Source organism: Schistocerca americana, chromosome 4 (genome assembly GCF_021461395.2).
Source record: "Schistocerca americana isolate TAMUIC-IGC-003095 chromosome 4, iqSchAmer2.1, whole genome shotgun sequence".
NCBI lineage: Eukaryota > Metazoa > Arthropoda > Insecta > Orthoptera > Acrididae > Schistocerca > Schistocerca americana.
Genome location: NC_060122.1, coordinates 398,841,862 through 398,862,787, shown reverse-complemented (window position 1 = coordinate 398,862,787; position 20,926 = coordinate 398,841,862). Strand labels below are relative to the sequence as shown.

Here is a 20,926-nt window from a genome sequence, read left to right as displayed (position 1 = left end):
TTACATACCGGTCTATTTTCTGGAACATGTCAATGAGGACTAGACGCCCCCGCTGTCACAGTCTCCACCTCCTCCTCACCCTGCTCACCCTTTCTGCTGGTAGCACAAAGTGTTCGGCGAAGATGCCAAGAAGTGCAGGTTGTCATGCCAACACCCAAATGCCGACCGCAGGAACTAAGAGACGCCAAGTCCAGTGGGAAACCTAACAGGCGTCCTCTTACATTACGCACCATTCATTCGTCCACCCGACCAAGTGGTCGTCTCTATGTGCCTGAAATTGGGTCAGGTCTAGCTTTTCTGGTCGACACTGGTGCTGACATGTCGATCATACCTACTTCGATGGCTCCATGCGCTTCTTCAGAGACGAAGTCACTTCTACGATCTGTCAATGCATTGACGTTACCTACCTCAGGCTCAATAAAGTTTATGGTGACCCCATCTCCTTCTCTATGTTTTGCGTGGGCGCTCTACATTGCTGACATCGATGAACCGATCCTCAGTATGGATATTTTGTCTCATTATGAACTATCTCCGAATGCCATACAGGGTTCAGTGCTCCACCATCCTACGAACACTCACATACCGTGCACCCGCACCTATGTCCAACGCTCTCTTTCCACTGCAACATACAATATCATATACGAGTGCTCTGCCATCGTGGGCAACATTGTGACCTGCATTACCGACCTACTCTCAGAATATGACTCGGCAATGCAACTCTGCCAGGACAACGAGCAGCTGAAACAACGCATCGCATCCACTTACAGCGAGTTCGTTGTGGCTCATACCTCACTTCTGCAATGCAGTCCTCAGTGCCACCCCCTAAACAAGATTGCTCGGTCAAGTCTAGCTCGAACTGTCACCAGGTTGGTCCACAAACTTTACTTGCGTGTGACATTCCAACCCCCCGTTGCGCTCACCTCATTCAGTGCCGTATGTTTCAAACAGTGCTGCTAATGACAGTCACGCGCATGTTGCGACCACGCCCACCTCTCGGACAGCTACCGTGCATGTTGATAAACATTCCCCCTCTCTCACTCACCGGCCACATGACCCAGTCGCCATTGTGGCCCCAAGTGCGACACCAGCACTGCTTTCACCCGTGCCGGTTGTCCAGTGCAAGGTTAACCGCGGACAGTTGCCGCCCGTTCCCCTTTGCTCGGCACTGCGCACGCACCCACCCCCTCCACACAAGTGTATGCCACGCTCCTGGAAGAGACATGTGACTTTCGTGCTACCTTTCCCCACTCATGCTAACGGCTATGCCTCATTGCCCCTTACTCGTTCGAAGACTCGGCACTGGGACTCTCATGTGCAGTTCTCAGTTTCTTCCGTCACTGATGGAACAACACACAAGATAGTTACCACTGCCGGCCCTCTTATTAGGCATAAGGTTCTATGCCTCAACCCTATCAAGTTGCGTGCGGCCTGGAAGCAGATTAATGAACTGCAACCTTGAGACAGCAACTGGTCTTCACCAATCCACCTCATCCCCAAACACAATGGATCTTTTCAAATGTGTGGCAATTACAGATGCTTAAATGATTGTACTGTCATGGACAATTACCCAGTGCCGAACATCAATGACTTCACTCATATGTTATTGGGCGCCACAATTTTCAGTGTTATTGACAGTAAATGTGCCTACTACCAGATTCCCATGACGCTGGAAGACATTCTTAAGACGGCTATTGTCACACCGCTTGGTTTAGTCCAATACCACTTCATGCTGTTCGGCCTAAAGTATGCGGCGCAAACATGGCAACGTTTCATTGACTCTATCTTGCGACAGTTCGAGTTTTGCTTTGCTTATCTGGATAACATTCTCGTTTTCAGCAGCTCAGCAGAGGAAGATGAAAATCATCTGTCTACAGTCCTCCAGACCTTGAACTCCAACGGTGTCGAGGTCACCAAAGGCAAGTTTCAGTTGCGCCAGGCGTCAGTCTCCTTCCTAGGTTACACTGTCTCCGCTGACAGAATACAGCCTCCCAAATCTCATGTGCAGGCTATCATGTCTCTGCCGCCCCCGGCTACTTACAAAGAGCTATGCCGTTTCCATGGCACCATCAATTCCTGTCGTCGACATCTGCCTTCCACCGCTGCTGTTCAGGCACCCCTGGCGGACACGCTATCAGGCAAACAAACTTCCGGTATCAAACCCGTATCTTGGACTGCTCCAATGCTAGAGGCCTTCAAGGCTCTTAAGACTTCTCTAGCTCATGCTGTGACACACGCCAACCCCGAACCCTCGGCCGAGTTATTCATCACTGTGGACACCAGCGACATCACGGTGGGGGCAGTGTTGCAACAATGCAAGGGTGACACAGTTTCTCCCCTCCATTTCTTCTCTAAGAAACTATCTATGGCACAGAGAAAATATTCTGCATTCGATAGAGAGCTCCTTGCTGTTTACAAGGTTATCAAACATTTCCGCCCTGATGTCGAGGGACGTTCGTTTTTCGTCCTCACCAATCACAAACCACTGGCAGAAGCGTTCTGCAACCCACCCCCTCGATGTTACCGCCACTTTGACCTTGTTTCTCAATTCACAACAGACGTCCATTACATCACAGGTGCAGATAATGTCGCTGTGGATTTCTCCTCGCAAATCAATGCTGTTTCCCACATCGTTGATCTTTCCGATCTGGCCTCCCTGCAAGCTTCTGATGAAGATTCTCAGGCTCTCCTACAAGACCCATAAACGTCACTTGTTTGCACAAAGGCTAAATTTCCTGGCATTTCCGACGAGGTGTGGTGTGATTCTTCGACCAGCACCCTATGCCCTTTGCTCCCACCCGGGGTGTGCTGACAGGTTTTTGACGCCCTGCATAACCTAGCCCACCCGGGTGTTCGAGCCACCACAGGTCTTGTGTCAGAACGTTTTGTTTGGAAGAATATCAAACAGGACTGTCAAACCTGGGCACACAGCTGGGTTCCTTGTCAGTGCAACAAGATCAGCCGCCACACCTCCCCACCTCTAGACAAGTTTGATATTTCAGCAGGACGAATCCGTCACATACATATTGATCTGATCGGGCCTCTTCCTCCTTTGGAGGGCCATAGATATATCTTATCAACTATCAACTGTCTGTCTCGCTGGGTCGAGGCTGTCCCTCTCCCTAACATTACTGCCAAGACAGTAGCCAAGGCTTTCATTGGCTTGTGGATCGCTCGTTTCGGGTGCCCGACCACTACCATCACCGATCAGGGTCGACAGTCGAATCCTCCCTTTTCACCATCCCCTGCAATATCTGTGGTATTAAAAAAATATATACTACCGCCTATCACACACAAAGCAATGGGTTGGTGGAAAGATGACACTGCACCCTCAAGACGGCCCTTCCATGCCTCCCCCGTGGGTGCTACTTGGTCTACGCTCGACCTATAAACCTGACCTACAGGGGACTATATCCGAAATTGTTTTTGGTGAGGATCCGGTCCTACCAGGGGGAACTTATTCTTCCTCCAGTTAGCGAGGATCTTCCCCCCCTCACCATATTTCATTTGTTGGATGTGACGCATTTTCAACAAATGCGTTTGCACCCGCCCATCAGTCACTCAACACGCGAGACTTATGTTCCCACCACACTCTCCGACTGCTCCCACGTCATGCTGCGTGATAATCCAGTTAGGCAGCCTCTTCAACCTCCTCATCTTGGCCCCTACAAGGTCCTGTGGCATGGGAACATGACTTTTGATATCATAATTAAAGACCGCACACAGACAGTTTCTCTGCATCGCCTGAAACCGGCTTTCATTTACCCTGATGGTCTCAGACCGCCACAGTTGGACTCTGTAGACGATCCATCCTTGATCGAGAGTGATCCATCCTTGATCAAGAATGAAGATGTGCTCTCATCAACCTCACCGCACACCTCTCCCACCAAAGATTGTTCACCACCATTCGCTGGTTTCCCGACCTCGCCCCCTGTTTCACCCTGCGCAGGTTTTGCACCCTCACCCACAACATCAGAGACACACACACACCTACTATCAGTTTGTTCTGCAGCGTGCCGCCGCACCGAGTGAATGACATTTCTATAGTGATTTTCGATGACCGAGTGCTCATTCTTTTGACAAATACCGAGGTCCCGTCATCGGACGGCCCCTTACATGTCAACATTGCACACAACCTCACACTCCCGCACAAGTGTGACCAAGCATCTCTACGTGCTTTCATTTTTACGGATGACTTGATCCACTTAAGGGCCACACACGCCTCCACCACACCGTCGACTGCCCCGCCCGCTTACTCCCGGGCTGGCCGCCGTCACATCCAGCCACGGTGGCTGACTGACTACGAAGTGGACCTGCCTCTAGCCGCTCCACCTGCACAACCCACCTCGTTCGAAATGGAAGTACCTGTGGTGCGCCTGCCTACGCACACGATTTCCACCAATGTCGACGCCCACACGCCCTCACCATTGGACATCTGTAGTACTCCTTCTTTTACATCATCATACTTTTCTTCAATCTCTTCATCATCTGTAGAGCTAGCTGGCATATAAATTTGTACTACTGTCATAGTCATGGGCTTCATGTATATCTTGACTACAATAATGCGTTCACTATGCTTACCAGTGCTCCTATTTTTTTATTCATTATTAAACCTACTCCTGCATTACCCATATTTGATATTGTATATATAACCCTGTATTCAGCTGACCAGAAGTCTTGTTCCTCCTGTCACTGAATGTCACTAATTCCCACTACATCTAACTTTAATCTATTCATTTCCCTTTTTAAATTTTCTAACCTACCTACCCGATTACAGGATCTGACATTCCACACTCCGATCTGTAGAACGCCAGTTTTGTTTCTCCTGATAATGATGTTGTCCTGAATAGTCCCCACGTGGAGATCAGAATGGGGACTATTTTACCTCTGGAATATTTTACCCAAGAGGACGCCATCATCATTTAACCATACAGTAAAGCTGCTTGCCCTCGGGAAAAATTATGGCTGTAGTTTCCCCTTGCTTTCAGCCATTCGCAGTGCCAGCACACCAAGGCCATTGGCTTCCGTCATATTAAGGTGGAGCTCACTAACTGCAGCATCATCTGTAGAACCGACTGTGGTTCTTTGGTGCAGAGGTGAGTGGAGGGTCTGAATCAGAGGCCCAGGGGGTTCTGTGATGTGTAGGCTGCAAATCCCTTGACTTGGCCATTGGGTGGTGGGTTACCGGGTTCCACTTAATAGGTCAGGAGTCCACTGCATACAGGAAGCACCTACACAGGTAGTGGGGCTTGTGTGGAAGGGACTGGGCAGTTTTTTAGGTTAGAGGGTCTCGGGAAACCACAGAAAGGGTGTCCATCTAAAAGGGGAAAGGTAAAACACAGTAAGGTAGTTGTAGCAACAATCAGTATTGTGATTGTAAATTGTTGTAGCTGTGTTGGGAAAGAACCAGAGCTCCAAGCCCTAACAGAAAGTACTGAAGCTCAAATAGTTACAGGTATGGAAATCCGACTAAAGCCTGAAATAAGTTCAGCTGAAATTTTTTCAAATGACCTAACAATGTTCAGAAAGGATAGATTAAATACAGTTGGTAGTGGAGTATTTATTGCTCTCAGAAGCAGTTTACCTTGTAGTGAAATTGAAGCAGATAATTCCTGCGAAATAGTATGGGTAGAGGTTTTACTTGACAAAGGGACTAAACTATTAATTGGATCATTTTAGTGACCCCCCAGTTTTGCAGAAGTTCAAAGTATAGCGTGTGCTTCAATTCTGGTCTTACATAAAACACACCAGTGGCAAGACGCAATCAATACCTTCATTGCGCACTAACAACAGTGAAGTCGCTGATGACTGTGCCACTAAAGCAGAGTTATTAAACACAGTTTTCTGAAACTCTTTCACAAGAACAACTGCCAAGATGAGAAACATAGAAGTAGATATCCTCAGTGCAGCAATGCAGCCTAAATCACTTAATAAAGGCAAGGCCTCTGATCCAGATTGTGTACCAGTCAGGTTCCTTTCAGAGTACGCTGATACAGTAGCTCTATGTTTAGCAATTGTATAAAATTGCTCGCTCATAGAAATATTTGTACCTAAAGACTGGAAAAATTGCTTATGTCACACCAATACCCAAAACGGGAAATAGGAGTAATTCACTGACTTACAGGCCCACATCACTGATGTCAATTTGCAGTAGGGTTTTGGAACATATACTGTATTCGAACATTATGAATTACCTCGAAGAAAATGATTTATTGACACATAGTCAGCATGGATTCAGAAAATATCATTCTTGTGAAACATAACTAGCTCTTTATACTCATGAAGTAATGAGTGCTATTGATGGAGGATGTCAAATTGATTCCATATTTTTAGATTTCCAGAAGGCTTTTAACACCATTCCTCACAAGCGTCTTCTAACCAAACTGCATGCCTATGCAATATCGCCTCAGTTGTGTGACTGGATTCATGATTTCCTGTCAGAAAGGTCACAGTTTGTAGTAATAGATGAAAAGTCATCGATTAAAACAGAAGTAATAACCGGCGCTCCCCAAAGAAGTGTTATAGGCACTCTTCTTTTGTAACGGATTCCCAAAAAGATGTTGCTGTGGGCAAAATTAATGTTTTGTCATACTTAATTGAATGTCCATTCTAGACACAATGTTTTTTGGAGGTATGTGAATGATACTTTCATAGTGTGGCACCAAGGAGAAGACAAGTTAATGGAGTTTTTACAATCTCTTAACTCCATTCATGAGACAATGTCTTAACTCCATTCATGAGAACATTCAGTTTATCATGGAATTAGAGAAAGATGGTTGTCTCCCATTCCTGGATGTTTTGATTAGATGGAAGACTGATGGCTCTCTGGGACATTCTGTTTACCATAAGCCCACTCACACTGATTTGTACTTGCACTCTTCAAGTTACCATCACCCATCCCAAACCATGAGTGTGCTCAAAACCCTTGTACATAGGGGCCATACAGTGTCGGATGCAGATAGTTCACCTAACAAGCTTGCACATTTCCGGACGCTGTTCACAGACAATGGATACTCAACCTGGTAAATTATCAGGGCATTCTCAGCTAAAACCAAGAACCGGGATGTGGACAAAGAGGAGAATGCACCAGCAAAGTCCCTAGCTTTTCTTCCCTTCGTTGGAAATATTTCCTTAATAATAATAAGAATCCTTAGTAATTTTCAGGTGAAAGTGCTTTCCCACCCACTATCTAAGATTTCGGACCTGTTGGGATCAGTGAAGGATAATTTGTTATTGTGGAAAGCAGGAATTTAGAAAATACCTTATCAGTTTGGTATGGCCTATATAGGACAAACAACAAGCACAGTTGAAGAACGTAGCACTTGCCTTTGCAACCCAGCACGTCTGCAATTGACATTCAATGGAATATGGCAAATCTTTAATTTTGGCCACTGCAATGTCTTTTTGGGATTCCATTATAAAAGAATCCACTGAAATATGCATTGCAGAAAATCTAATAAACCACGACAGTGGCTACCAGCTGGATAATGCATGGAATCCTGGCAATGCCAAAGATAGCTGATCCTTGCAGTTCCACCAGCAAGGGCGCTGCCGCTGGGCAGTGTCGTCTTTCTGTCACCATGAAACTGACACATGTGTGCCAATACTATCAGTGTGCTGTATAAGGTGGAGTGGAGAATATCTTCACCAGTCTTCAATGGCTCACCTGAAGATGACTGGCAGGTGTCCAATTGAAACGTCATGGGGTAATGTCCAATTGAAACGTCATGGGGTAAAGTTTACAATGACAGCTGCAATCCTGAAAACCTTTCAAACAAATTTTTATTGGTTGCTAAGATGTATGATGAATGAGTGAAATTTATTAGCAATATCTTTACCTCACTTGGACTGTTTGCTGGACCACTAAGAAGTTCTTCCAGAACTTTCTTTGTCACTTGTAAGTTAATAACATCATTCTGAAGCATATCTATTAGTTCTCCTAGGAAACCTGCTGGTACTTGGCTGTAAACAAAAGACATGGTTCTCTATGACATGAACAAAACATTATTAACAAAACTAGCAGATTAAACCTATTTACAAAATGTGGCTGCTTTATGTGACTTCTTTGTAACTAAAAGAGCTTACAGTTAAAAGTTCAGTAAAGTATAAAAAATTTCCTCACCAATTATCCAGATCCACATTCTTTTTGTTTAAAGCAGTAAGAAAATCCATTATAAGAATCTTTGCAACTTTCTGTGGGTTTCTGCTAGGATTTTGTTTCATGATGTCTTCAAAATATTGCAATAATTTGCCTTCTCTCTGTAAATTAAACATTTACTTTGCATTATTAATAATCAATACTGAGGCCATTCTGAGAAAACAACAAAATCCTGTTGTAAAAAGCAAAAACATGCAAATACAGCATCACAAAATGGACATATGAGGGGTAGTCATGACGCTTTAATCGTCACCTGAAAAATATTGAGCTGCAACCATGGAACTTGGTGATGTTGAGTCTTTCCCTACATATTCACCCTTCAATGCAAAAATTTTTTACCTGTGATGGATGACTTGGACTGGATGTAGACGTCTGCATTTTAGCTGTTCAGGTAATGGTCCACCTTGAAAATCGAGCTGTCATCCTAAAACTGCTTGCAATGCAATGGTTTCTTAATCTTAGAAAAGAGGAAGAAATCACAGAAAACACGTCATGAGGACACAGGGGTGAGGGGCCAATTTCTATATCCTAAAGGAGCAGCATTTGTTACTGTGTCCTTTGCCGGCATATTCATGGAGCAGAAACACCCCCAGAAATGATTCATCGGGAAATTTCGAAAGTGTGCTCCCCTGACAATTTGCTCTATACAAGCATATCCTGTTAGCACTACATGATGGCATTCCTCAAACATACTCAGCATTACTCTACCCGATGATGGTTGGTTCTTCAACTTTCCCAGCAATGGTTCCATTGCTCTTTTCTTTTTTCTTTCTTTCTTTTTGCCTTTGGTCATAATTATACACCCAACGACAGGTCAAGGGTGATTAGGCAGCTAAAGAAGTCACCTGATTTGGCTCCGACACAATTTTCCACTGCTGTCTCTGTTCAGTGGGTTTTATGAATGGATATGAGCAGAAACAGAACCCAGTGACCAGCAATGATTGTCTAAATGTCACGCAAGATGTTGAAAGCTGATCCATGGCTGATTTTCACTTTTTTCACTATTGTCTCAAGTGTGGTATGTTGGTCTTTGAGGGCCAGGACCTCCATTCCTCTCCAGTTGTCAGTTTTTCACAAAGACATCTATATGATTACTCTCCAGTTCACAAGTAAGTACCTGGAAAAGGGTTCACTGAAGCACCTTCAAACTATCTCTCTACCATTTCACTCTCAAACAGCACACTGGAAAACTGAACACTTAAATCTCCCTGTGCAAGCTCTGATTTCTCTTGTTTTATTGCTATGGTAATTTCTCCCTTTGCAGGCTAGCATCAAAAATATTTTTTTTGCATTCAGAGGAGAAAGTTTGTGACAGAAATGTTGTCAAAAGATCTGACTGTAATAAGAGACACCTTTCTTCTAATGACTGCAATCCCAATTTGTGTATCATACTCATGATATTCTATCCCATATTTTGCAAAAAAATACAAAATGAGCTACCCTTGTTGAACTTTTTTTGATCCCTTACCATTGGTCAAAGCCATCTTCAGAAAAGAAAACACACGCACTCCAGAAGAGGACAGAAACCCAGTCTCTTTAGCAGACCTGTTGCATCTTCTAAGTGTTCTGCCAATAAAACACAGTGTTTGGTTCACCTTCCCCACAACATTATTTACATGCTCATTCCAATTTAAGTTGTTCATAATTGTAATCTCTAAGTGTTTAATTGAATAAACAATCTGCAGATTTCCAACAATGGAGAATCCTGGCTGGAATATCAACAATATTATGCAAAGGCTAGCTGATTACTCACTGTAAAGATGACACGTTGAGCTGCAGACAGGCACAATGGAAAGAGTGTTACACATTTAGGTTTTGGCTAAAGCCTTCTTCAGAAAACACCACTCCCCCTCACACACACACACACACACACACACACACACACACACACACACACACACAGAACCGCTATGTCCGGCAGCTCTGACCAGAATGAAACTGTCACATTGAATGAAAGCAGCAATCTGGAGTGGGGCAGAGAAGAGGGAGGGATAGCAGGGCATATGAGGGGGCAAAGATGAGCACTGACAGGCAGAACGTGCAGGGTCTAGTTGCCCCCGTCACCTCATTGCCCCACAATCTCCTGAAGCTGCATCTGACTATCTTGTCATGCTGGCATCTAGCCCTGCATGCTCTGTCAAACAGTGCTCTTCTCTACCCACAATCGTACCCTGCTGTCCTTCCCCCTTCTCTGCCCCACTCCAGATTGCTGCTTTTGTTTGATGTGACTGCTGTACTACAGTTGGAGCTGCCAGAGATAGCAGTCAGGTGTGCATGAGGTGTGCCTGCTTGTGTGAATGTGTTGTCACATTTAGCGAGCGGTCTAGATGCTCAAAGACATTGGAGACTGGAGAAAGTCTTTCCAGTCAGCTAACATGGAGATGGCTGTCTGGAAGGTTGAAAGAGTTATGGAACTTGGTCTGGAAATAAGCAAAGACAAGACATGAATAACTATAAAATTTAATTGTTTATCTGGATAATGACTTGAAGAAAAGTACACTACTCCTGACTGCAAAATTCCTTGGAGGGAGGTATGTGGCTAAGTATGAGCATGAGCAGAGCCAGAGAGAATACTACAAGTCCTGGCCCCAGGCGTGACCTACACTGACATCCTTCCTAGACCACTGTCTGTACTAAACTGTCTTGTGGGTGACACTGCACCTGCCTTTTATCTGTGCAGCAGGTTGCATCACCCCTTCCACACTGGTGCTTTCAGCCACTGCCCTTTGGGGTCTAGTATATGACTATATATGGTCCCCAACAACACCCTGCTGCGGCTCGCGGTTTCTCCATGTGAGCTCACGTGATGCCTTGTCAGTCGATGTAACATTGCTGACCACTGCCCAAGCCACTGCCTTCCTGGGGTATCACCTTTGTACTCTGAGTACTTTCTAGAAAAACTTATTCTTTCTGACTTCTGTTAGTTGCATTTTCTAAGTAAGCAACACTTCTCCTTCCTAGGGAAAAATTTCATTAATGGGAAAACATACACATTTGCTTTGCAATAGTGTTCAAATGAGACACAAAATTGCTTTACAACTGACCATGACAGAAATACGTATAAATCAATCTTTCTCTGTAAGAGAAACATTTGCATTTTTACATTGCACCCTCAATATCATTGTTACATATTCTAAAACCTGGACTAAAGATACATTTTATTTTACAATACAAGACATTTTGTATTATCTTACCAATTCTCTTTTCTGGTAGGATGAGTATCTATATTACTTTACAATCAACTTTACAATGAACTACACTTGATATACTGATGTACACTTCATAACATAATAACAATTTTAGACTTGAAAGAGAAAACACTTTACACTAGTTTTCCACACTTTTTACCACTATTACCATTCTTCAGCATTTGTCCATTTTTGTCTTAACACTTTGATAAATACCACTTCTAACTCTACTTCTAACATGTCTAGCAGCTACTAGAGATCTGTGAAAAATTGTCTCTTCACTGTCTCTGGAAGTGCTTCTCGTAGGGCAGCACCTGATTATATCTCTCTCTGAGCACTGCACTGATTTAAGATAGTGTTTTTAACACATTAACGCATTTTTCTACAACAATCATTACCAATTGTTTTGCACACAAATTTAAAACAGTATCAGAAACATTTACAATACCTGTAAAGACAACATAACATCACTCAAGAGCCCTTAAAACTCTAGAAAGAGAAATAACGAAAAGTTGCTGAAGGCTCATGGTATTCAACATCACTTTGTGCCTCAGCCAACTTATGTCCTGCTGCAGTTATGTCATCTAACTGCCTAATTGCAAGTTGTATTCAGAGCTCCAGCCTATGTTCACTTATATTCTTCCTCTCATTATTCACTATGCAGCTAACTACTTCCATGCAAAAGTTGGGCACAGTATCACTACTGGGAACATTTGTTCATTTTAAATGTTCAGACTGTATCACAATCTGAGTTGTATACCCATGACATTTACTTAAAATTTTTATCTTACCTTTGCCTCGGAGCATGATATCTGTGGGACTTCTGTGATGACAGATGATGGTAAAGCCTTTGTCTACTGAGGGAAAAACAGCCATTCACTATTACTTACTGGTGCCCACAGACTTTCATTTAACACAGTCAGATTCTGCACACAATTCTTCAGAACTTCTCACACTGTTTGCAGCATCTTAACCTCAAACTTCTCATGATCACAAGTGAACAAAAGTATAAATCTCTGCTTTTGTATTCTAAGCCTCTGATCTACTGTCTTACACTCTAACTGCTCGTTATTTAACTCTGCATATTGATGTTTCCGTCATTATTTATCAGTACCTCTTTCCCTGGGGCAATATACATAAATAAATGCCTCATTCTGTCCCCTTCTGATGGTAATGGTAGCATTTTGTAGAGGTTATACACATCATTCTCTATTAGTGGGACATTTAACACGTAACTTGAAACCATTTGTCAGTACTGTTCTCAAATTCCAGTATGTGTCGGCTTAATTGCTTCATTCCATGCATGGTAATTTCTTCATTTTTTTCTATGGAGCTTACCATTTGATTAAAACTAGTCAAGGGTGCTTCAACTATTGTCACTTGCTCTGTAGTAAGTTGGAGCAGTTGCTTCTGTTCCTTAAAAGAGGAATACCTAGCTTTGTCTTAAAGTACATGGCATCATTTTCATCTAGTGTTCCTAACAATATCTTACTGACCTCACCCACAAAGTTTAAGATTCCTAATTTCTTTATTCGTAATTAATGCCTTGCCAACTGTCCTTTTAGCCCCTGTGCCTTTTCAATTTTTCCTGCTTTAAAGTGATACATATGTTCTGCACTTCTGTGCACTGCTGCACTTGTAGTACTTGATTCCAACTAGAAAAACTCCTTCAGCATGCAGGCATGAACTGTGAGGTATTTATTTCATTTCAGACAGATTACAACATTAGGCCCCCCGTTTTTACCACCATGTATGGATCTCACCATTGTGTATCTAACTTACATGATCCGCCAACCGAGCAAGGTGGAGCAAAGGTTAGCACACTGAACTCGCATTTGGGAGGATGACGGTTCAATCCCATGTCCAGCCATCCTGATTTAAGTTTTCTGTGATTTCCCTAAATTGCTTCAGGCAAACGCCAGGATGGTTCCTTTTAAAGGGCACAGCTGACTTCCTTCCCTAATCTGATGAGACTGGTGACCTCACAGTTTGGTCTCCTCCCCTAAATCAACCCAACCCATGATCCACCTCGTTGTACACTCCCATCAAACAACAGAACCATATCTCCACAGCAAAATTCCTTTGGATTCTGAGCCCTATCACAGTATTCCTTATTTTTTATCTTACATGTGCATTCTGTGTTCTTGCACATTGTTGCATTTCTTGCATGCCCTCCCGTAGCTCTGCCACATAATCATCACAGTTATACCTCACTCCAGCCAGATCTTTATGTAGCGCAGTATGACCCTGCTTTTACGTTCCCAGAATTAACATTTTCCTGCCGTTTATGGCATTTTTTATCATTACCATCAGATTTCCTATGTCCACATTGTTAATTTGTGACTCCTTTTGCATCAACATATTTATAATTTTCCCACGATTTACGCATTACAAAAAAGTGTTTGTGGAGAAAAAAATGATGCTGGCATGATGTTGGCCATCCAGTAGTGTTTATAAACACTATGTGGTTAAGTTTCTTTACACCAGAGCATTATACTCAGTGGATTTGAACCGGTAAACGTGTAACAGTTGCAACAATTCGTGCCATATCTCCCGCTGCTACCAAGCTCTACTTGGCATTGCGGTTGATGGAAGTAACTAGGTTCATTTGAATAAATATATTATGAGCAATCACAACAGTCGTTTCCAAACTGTCTCTACTGCACAAATGCATTTTCGTAATTGTTGTGATCATCGTGTCACCTTTGTCGAATCATATTTAGCAATTTTCAGCGTCTGGCCACTTGTAGCACTAGTTGACACCGTCATTCACTTACGCATTGCTCTAATGTTTTTACTTTTTAGTATAAACACAGTTCGGGTTATGCAAGTTTTTCATTCTGAGCAAAATGTGCTTCGAGAATTTATTCCCTTTGTCAAGTGTAGTATTTAAGTATGTATTTTTTTGCGATGTTACAAAAACAATGTAAGTGATAATTTGTGAGTGTGTGGTTTTCTACATAGCTGAGGAGGCACAGAACCTGATAACCTCAAAAAGAAGACTACAGGAGAGACGCAAAACAACAACAACAACAACAAAAATGTGTGTGAAATCTTATGGGACTTAACTGCTAAGGTGTGAAACAACACATGTAAATTCAACACAAAATATGTATCTACTTATTTGCCCTTGACAACGAGAAAAAATTCTCGAAATGTGCCGTGCTAAATGTAAAAAAATATGTAACTAGTGCAGTATTTAAATAACGGATGACAGCTGCAGGCTTTGAAAAACATCGATTATGATGTATGAGACTGAGTTAAATGTTCCTACTTCCCGGACAGTCATCAGTTCCAGTAACATCATCAGTTTCTTTTTGATAATAAACCTTTATTAGATAATAAACAAGTCCCTGACAAGTCTTTTGATGCCTGTTACGTACATACATCACACATAAAGTGCGAAAACGCAAGGGGGTATCCTATACACAACTTTTACAGATTAAAACATTATTTCCCACATTTTACATTTTCCTGCATTTTACACCATTTTTTGAGGCCCCTTGATAAGTGTAGAAGTGGGGTTTCACTGTATTCCTGGAATCTTGCATGTTCTTCCAAACAACAATTCATGTGATATATAACCTGTTGCCCTATTTGGTGTTGTATTATACAAAAAAACTGCAAATGGAATCCAACTGTCCCATTTTGTCTGCGCTCTATTTACATAGTGTCGCAACATCTCCGTTAATGTTTTATGCAATCTATCTAATGCTCCATTAGCTTGAGGATAGTAACTTGTTGCCTGTATCTTCTCGATACACGGCAGTTTACATACTATTTTCTTAGTCTCATTCATGAAATAATTTCCCTTATCACTTAACAACACTTACAGTATTCCATACCTCAGTATAATGTCCTCAACTAGCACCCTCACTACCGTACTGGCACCTTGCCTTTCAATGGGTCCTGCTACCATTAACTTCATCAGTGCTTCCTGTAATGTAGGATATACTTGTTCCCTTATCTGTCTGGTTTAACGGACCTACTACATCAAAGTCACACCTTTCGAAAACATGCTCAGGTTTCTTTGTGATGTATAGAGGCATCTTTATGTGTTTCCAAGTGAGCTTATTCTTTTGACAACTTTCACGTTACTGGATATATTCTTCCATATCTTTCTTCACACTGTTCCGTACTCAGTACTTCTTTATTCGCCCATAGGTTCTTCCTATTCCTTGGTGTCATCCAGTGGGAGAAACATGGAACTGTTTTCATACTGCAGTTTTTTAAGTCACACTTATTTCTTCTGTCTTTCCTGACTCAGCTGTCTCTTGTTTCCGAATATACTTTTCTATGATGCAGTTTTCACTTTCCTGAATAATATATTTTACTGTTCTAGGATCAGCTGTTTTCGTGTTGCGTGTCCTTACCACTTGCTCATGTGCGCAAACAGCCCCACTGTTGTTGCCTGCCTTGGGTCCCCAACCCATGCCACGGCTTTTGTTTCCACCGTTTCTTGACATAGGTTACTGTCACCTTCCCATCACACACCAGCTGCCCCAATCTCTCTCTCTCTCTCATGAGAGGGTGTTGGTGACTTGATTTTGTTTGTCACTCTTGTACAGGATCTGACAGTCATATCCTCCAGCTTTTACCTAAATTTCATCTATCCTGATAACTGATTGGGTATACAACCTACCCAAATTAGGCACTTACGGTCTATGCAGATCAGGAACTTTCTCCCAAATAAACACAGTCTAAAATATTTCACTGCCCAACAAATAGACAACATCTTCCTCTCAATCATATAGTACCCTCTTTCTGCCTTGTTCAGCATCCTTAACATGTATGTGACAGGTAAGTTGCTTCCTATTTTTCCATGACTTAAAACTGTTCAAATACTTCACTGGCTAACATCTGTGGTAATTCTGAAGTCCTTTTCAAAGTCTGGGTACTGTAGTATAAGCAGACTGATCAGCTTCTATTTCAAATGCTGAAAAGTGTTTTCTTGCTCCACACCCCAGGTGTAAGGCACTTCTTTCTCTAATAACTCATGTAGCGGCTTTGCGATTTTTCTGAAGTTGCTTATAGAATGTCGGCAATATCCCACACAGTGGATACTCCTTTATCACCTTGACCTTCTGTGGATCTGGTCTCAAGCCCTAGGCCAATAAAATATGTCAAATGTACCACACTTACTTTCGTAAAAGCTCACACTTGTCGACTTGTTGCTTTAAACTACGGAGCCTAAGCCTTTTGAATACCTCATACAGCTGCACATTATGTTTCTTTAAGAAGGAGCCAAACATTACCAAGTCATACAAATAAATCGACAATTTGTCACATTGTAGCCCCGTCAAAGCCAAGTTCATTAACTTGTGAAATGTACTAGGAGCTGTTTTAAGATCCATGGGCATTCGTTTGCATTCGTAATGAGCATATGGCATACTGAAATCCTGTTCATCTAATAAGACTTGATAATAGCCCTTCACTAAGTCGAGGGTCGAGAAGTACTTTGGCTTCCATAGACCATCAAGAATTTTGTCTATTCTTGGCAATAGATACACTGAATTTAGGCAGATCTCATTAAGTCTTCTATAGTCTGTGACTATTTGCCAGTTTTGCTTTCCACTGGCATCCATCTTTTTCAGAATTAAGATCAAGGAAAAATTCCTACCACTTTTACTTGGTACTATAATGTCATCCTCTAACATCTTTTCTATTTCCTGCTGGAGCACTTTTATTGCTTTCAGTAGTCTGTAGGGTCTCGAGCATATCAGCCTACCTTCTGTTTCATGTAGCAATTTAATCTCATGCCTGATACTATTGTTGTTAAGATAATATCTTTCCAGGCAAGTGGAAAACATCACTATATATTGTGCATAGTTCTATGATTTCTGCTTTCTCTTCAGCATTCAAATGACTCATGCAGATGTTCTCCTTTAGTACACTTATTCTTGATTGCATCTGTGGCTTATTTTTACTGACACAGTTCACACTGAACAATTACCACAACCATGTCCACTCCAGAACTGCTTCTGCTACCACCCGTGGGCAGTCTACTGACTCACTTTCTCTGTAGCGTTCAGCACATTCGTCAGGCTTTCTCCTGATTCTAATTTTACTAATTTCTCAAGTAAATACATGCTCTTGGTGATCTCCTGTTTCATTTATTTGACACACCCATTTCTCCTGGAGTCCTATTGTTATTGTTGAAACAATCTGTTTGCACTTTTTTGCTTCTCTCTGGCATTACCTGTTGCTTGCCTCTGTTTCATATCTACAGTTAACGAGTTTCTGTCACTATTTGCTCTTGTCTTTCCACATGTTTCTCACTTTGTGCTTAAGAGACTCACTTTGTGCTTAAGTGTCTCTCCCAAGAGCCTTGCATTTTCTTTGAATGTACTATGCAGAGTTCACCCTTTGACTCTGTCTTCATTTCCATCCATGCCTTTCACTCTGTGTCTGAGGTTTCTCTGAAAGAGCCTTCTCTTTCTTGTAACTGCATAACTGTATGAACAAGTTTATAAATTATCAGCAAGAATGTGAGCTCTGCACAGTGCAGATTGGTATTAGAAGTTAGAAACTTGCTAATATGGTTATGCAGCTACAAGAAAGAGAACGCTCTTTCAGAGAAACCTCAGACACAGAGTGAAAGACATGTACGGAAATGAAGAGAGAGTCACAGTGTGAACTCTGCAGTTGAAATATCACACACACACACACACACACACACACACACAAACAAGTATTAAATAACACATAATTATTATTCAATTCTCTCTGTGAAGCATGAGTAAGTATACAGTCCTTATTTTGTATGCCTATATTTGCAGTCGCATGGATACAATATAGTGTCATTGCATATTGTGATACATCGCTTACCACTAGTATAAAAACAGTCTCCAGTGATAATGCATAATTCTGAATTAATTTATTTCGTGTTTCTTCAGGCATCTCGGGAAGTTCCTTCCTTAGTGCTTCCACATTTACCAGTTCACGACTGTCAACATTCTCTGGCAGAGGCTTATCATCTATCAACAGCCAGAGAGGTGGTAAATTGGGTTCAGGCATATAACGATAATCCTGCGTACAAAAAAGAGAAAAATTAAATAATACCTATGCACAAGGGTAGCAACAACATTTCCAATGAGTTATAAGAATGTGAACCTCCTGGAAGAAAAGTAATAAACAATGGTTAATTCACATTAGGGCCTATGTAGAATTGAAACGGTGGACATTAAAATTTGAATCTACATTTGTACTGTGCATTACATTCAGATAGTGAATAGGTTAGGCAACTTTCTGCACCCTATTAAAAGATCATGAATTCCTCTAATTTATGATCTACAGCACACTGGAAGTCAAGTATGTCTGTAACTTTATCTTTAATGAAGTAAATGATTGGAATACCAACATACGTTGCATTAGAAAATCCCATTTACTTATTGATGCTGACTAGCTCTGGACTTGCATCCATTGATAAATGAACATTACAAAATAACAAACTGCTTGAAAAAATAGCACCACATGGAGCATAGTTTGAAGTACGTATCCAAGTTACACTACAAAATGCTCAAAAGTGAAACACATTTCAAATTTATGATAAAATAAACAACAAGAAATAATAAAATATTTAATTGTCTCCATGTGTTTATACAGGCTTATGATGTCATCAATGGCATGACATGCAGTACGATAACATTTGTAAGATTTACATCCACCACATTTCTCATCATTGCACAATTTTTTTAATGAAATAAAACAGTAAAAATTATTAGCCTACTAGTAATCAATAGAGGCTACTATAATTGTGATCTTGTCACTGTGGTGGCCAGGGGAGATGTGACAGTTCATCCTTGTGCTCACAAAACCAGTCTTAGGTGATACAAGTGGAGTGAACAGGAGCCCTATTGTCTTGGAACACAGCATCACCACTGGGAAACAAATATTGTACCATGGGGTGGACCTAATCAACCAAACTGGTCACATAATCGCTGGCAGCAATGTGAACTTGCATAATAACCATGGGACCCATGGAATACTACGATAAGGCTGCCCAAATCATCACCAAATACCCACCATGTTTCACTCATGGGATGTAACCTAGGCCAGAAATTGAAAACAAAGTGAAACAAGACTCATCCAACCAAATAACTTCCTCACATACTCCGAAGTTCAGGTTTTATGGCTTCAAAACAATGTTTTCCTGATACAGGCATCTGCATCACTGATGAGTGGTTTTGAAATTCCAGCTTGTCTGCAATTTCCTGCTTATAAAACCTTCTGCATATTTTTTGGTGTTGACAGGGTTTATGAGAGTGAAATTCAGTTCTGCAGTGAATTTTGCAGCTGACATCTTCATATTTTTGTCACAATCCTCTTCAATGACTGTCTGTCATGATCATTCAGACACATACTTTTGTCCACTTTGTGAGTTAGCAGGTGATGCAGACTTACCTATGTTTGTTTATTTGTCCATTTTAGTACATTGTTTGTACATGTGATATAGGACAATGGTAAACCTAGTTAATTTACAATGCAGTAGTCATTTTGACTATATTGTTGACATAATCAAAATGCATAATAATGTAGGTTAATGTACTACATTGCTTCTACATATGATAATAGCAGTTATTAAGTGAGTTGACATGATAAGCACAACGTAAATTATATTATGAATTGACAATTAGTACAATTTGGTAAATGAGGTTTACTTATTACGATGTTCCCTAAATCCAGACAAACTCTGCTAGATAGAGCAGATAAGCAGTTATTAGCATCTCACTAGACAGCGAATTAACATCACTTAGTTCCAGTAAGATGAATGTACAGGAATTATGGGCAAAGTAAGCAAACTGTACATTGTGGTCTGGAGAGTAATGTGCCTAGTAAGTGTATAAAGGATGTAAAAGACCCACCTTGGTTTAATAACGAAATTTGGCAGATAAGGAAACAGAGGTTGTTCTGCTCTCAATTCATAAATGATGACAAGCTAAGGTTAGTTGAGATGCAGCTGCGAAAACATTCATGCGCAAAGCATACCACCATCAGATCTTAGCAAAGGATTTGGCAGAGAATCTGAGAAAATTCTTGTTGTGCGTGAAATCGCTAAGCACGCCTAAGGCTTCCATTCAGTCCCTTGTTGACCAGTCTGGTGTAGCAGTTGAAGATAGCAAAACAAAAGATGAAGTTTTAGATTTCACATTCAAGAAATCACACACAGGAGAATCGTACCAACATACCGTCATTTGACCACCAGGCAGACTCCCCTATGGACAACAATGTAGTAAGCATACCTGGCGTAAAGAAATAACTGAAAGATTTGTAAGCAAGTAAATCCCAGTTCAATTTTACAAAGAGTACTCCACGGCTTTGGCCCCTTACCTACCCTGTCTATCGTGAATCTCTCAACCAGTGCTAAGTCCTAAGCGACTGGAAAAAAAGCACAGGTGACTCCAGTATATAAGAAAGATAAAAAAACAGACCCACTAAATTACAGACCAATATCCTTAACTTCTGTTTGCTGCAGAATCCTTGAACATACTCTCAGTTCAAATACAATATACTTTCTTGAGAATGAGAAGCTTATGTGCACAAATCACCATGGTTTTAGGAAACATCACTCATGCAAAACTCA

The 20,926-nt window shown here is 41.6% G+C and overlaps 1 protein-coding gene across 2 annotated transcripts in view; it reads right to left on the bottom strand.

Annotated features, from left to right (window-relative positions):
• LOC124612882 (glutamyl-tRNA(Gln) amidotransferase subunit B, mitochondrial) overlaps window positions 1-20,926 on the bottom strand; it is a 121,285-nt gene that overhangs the window by 6,355 nt on the left and 94,004 nt on the right. For both annotated transcript variants that reach the window (XM_047141330.1, XM_047141329.1), the window contains 3 exons: window positions 18,172-18,372; window positions 8,120-8,256; window positions 7,836-7,959 (listed from right to left, as the gene is read on the bottom strand). In XM_047141330.1, coding sequence (XP_046997286.1) covers window positions 7,836-7,959; window positions 8,120-8,256; window positions 18,172-18,372 — 462 coding nt within the window. The remainder of the gene's footprint in view (window positions 1-7,835; window positions 7,960-8,119; window positions 8,257-18,171; window positions 18,373-20,926) is intronic.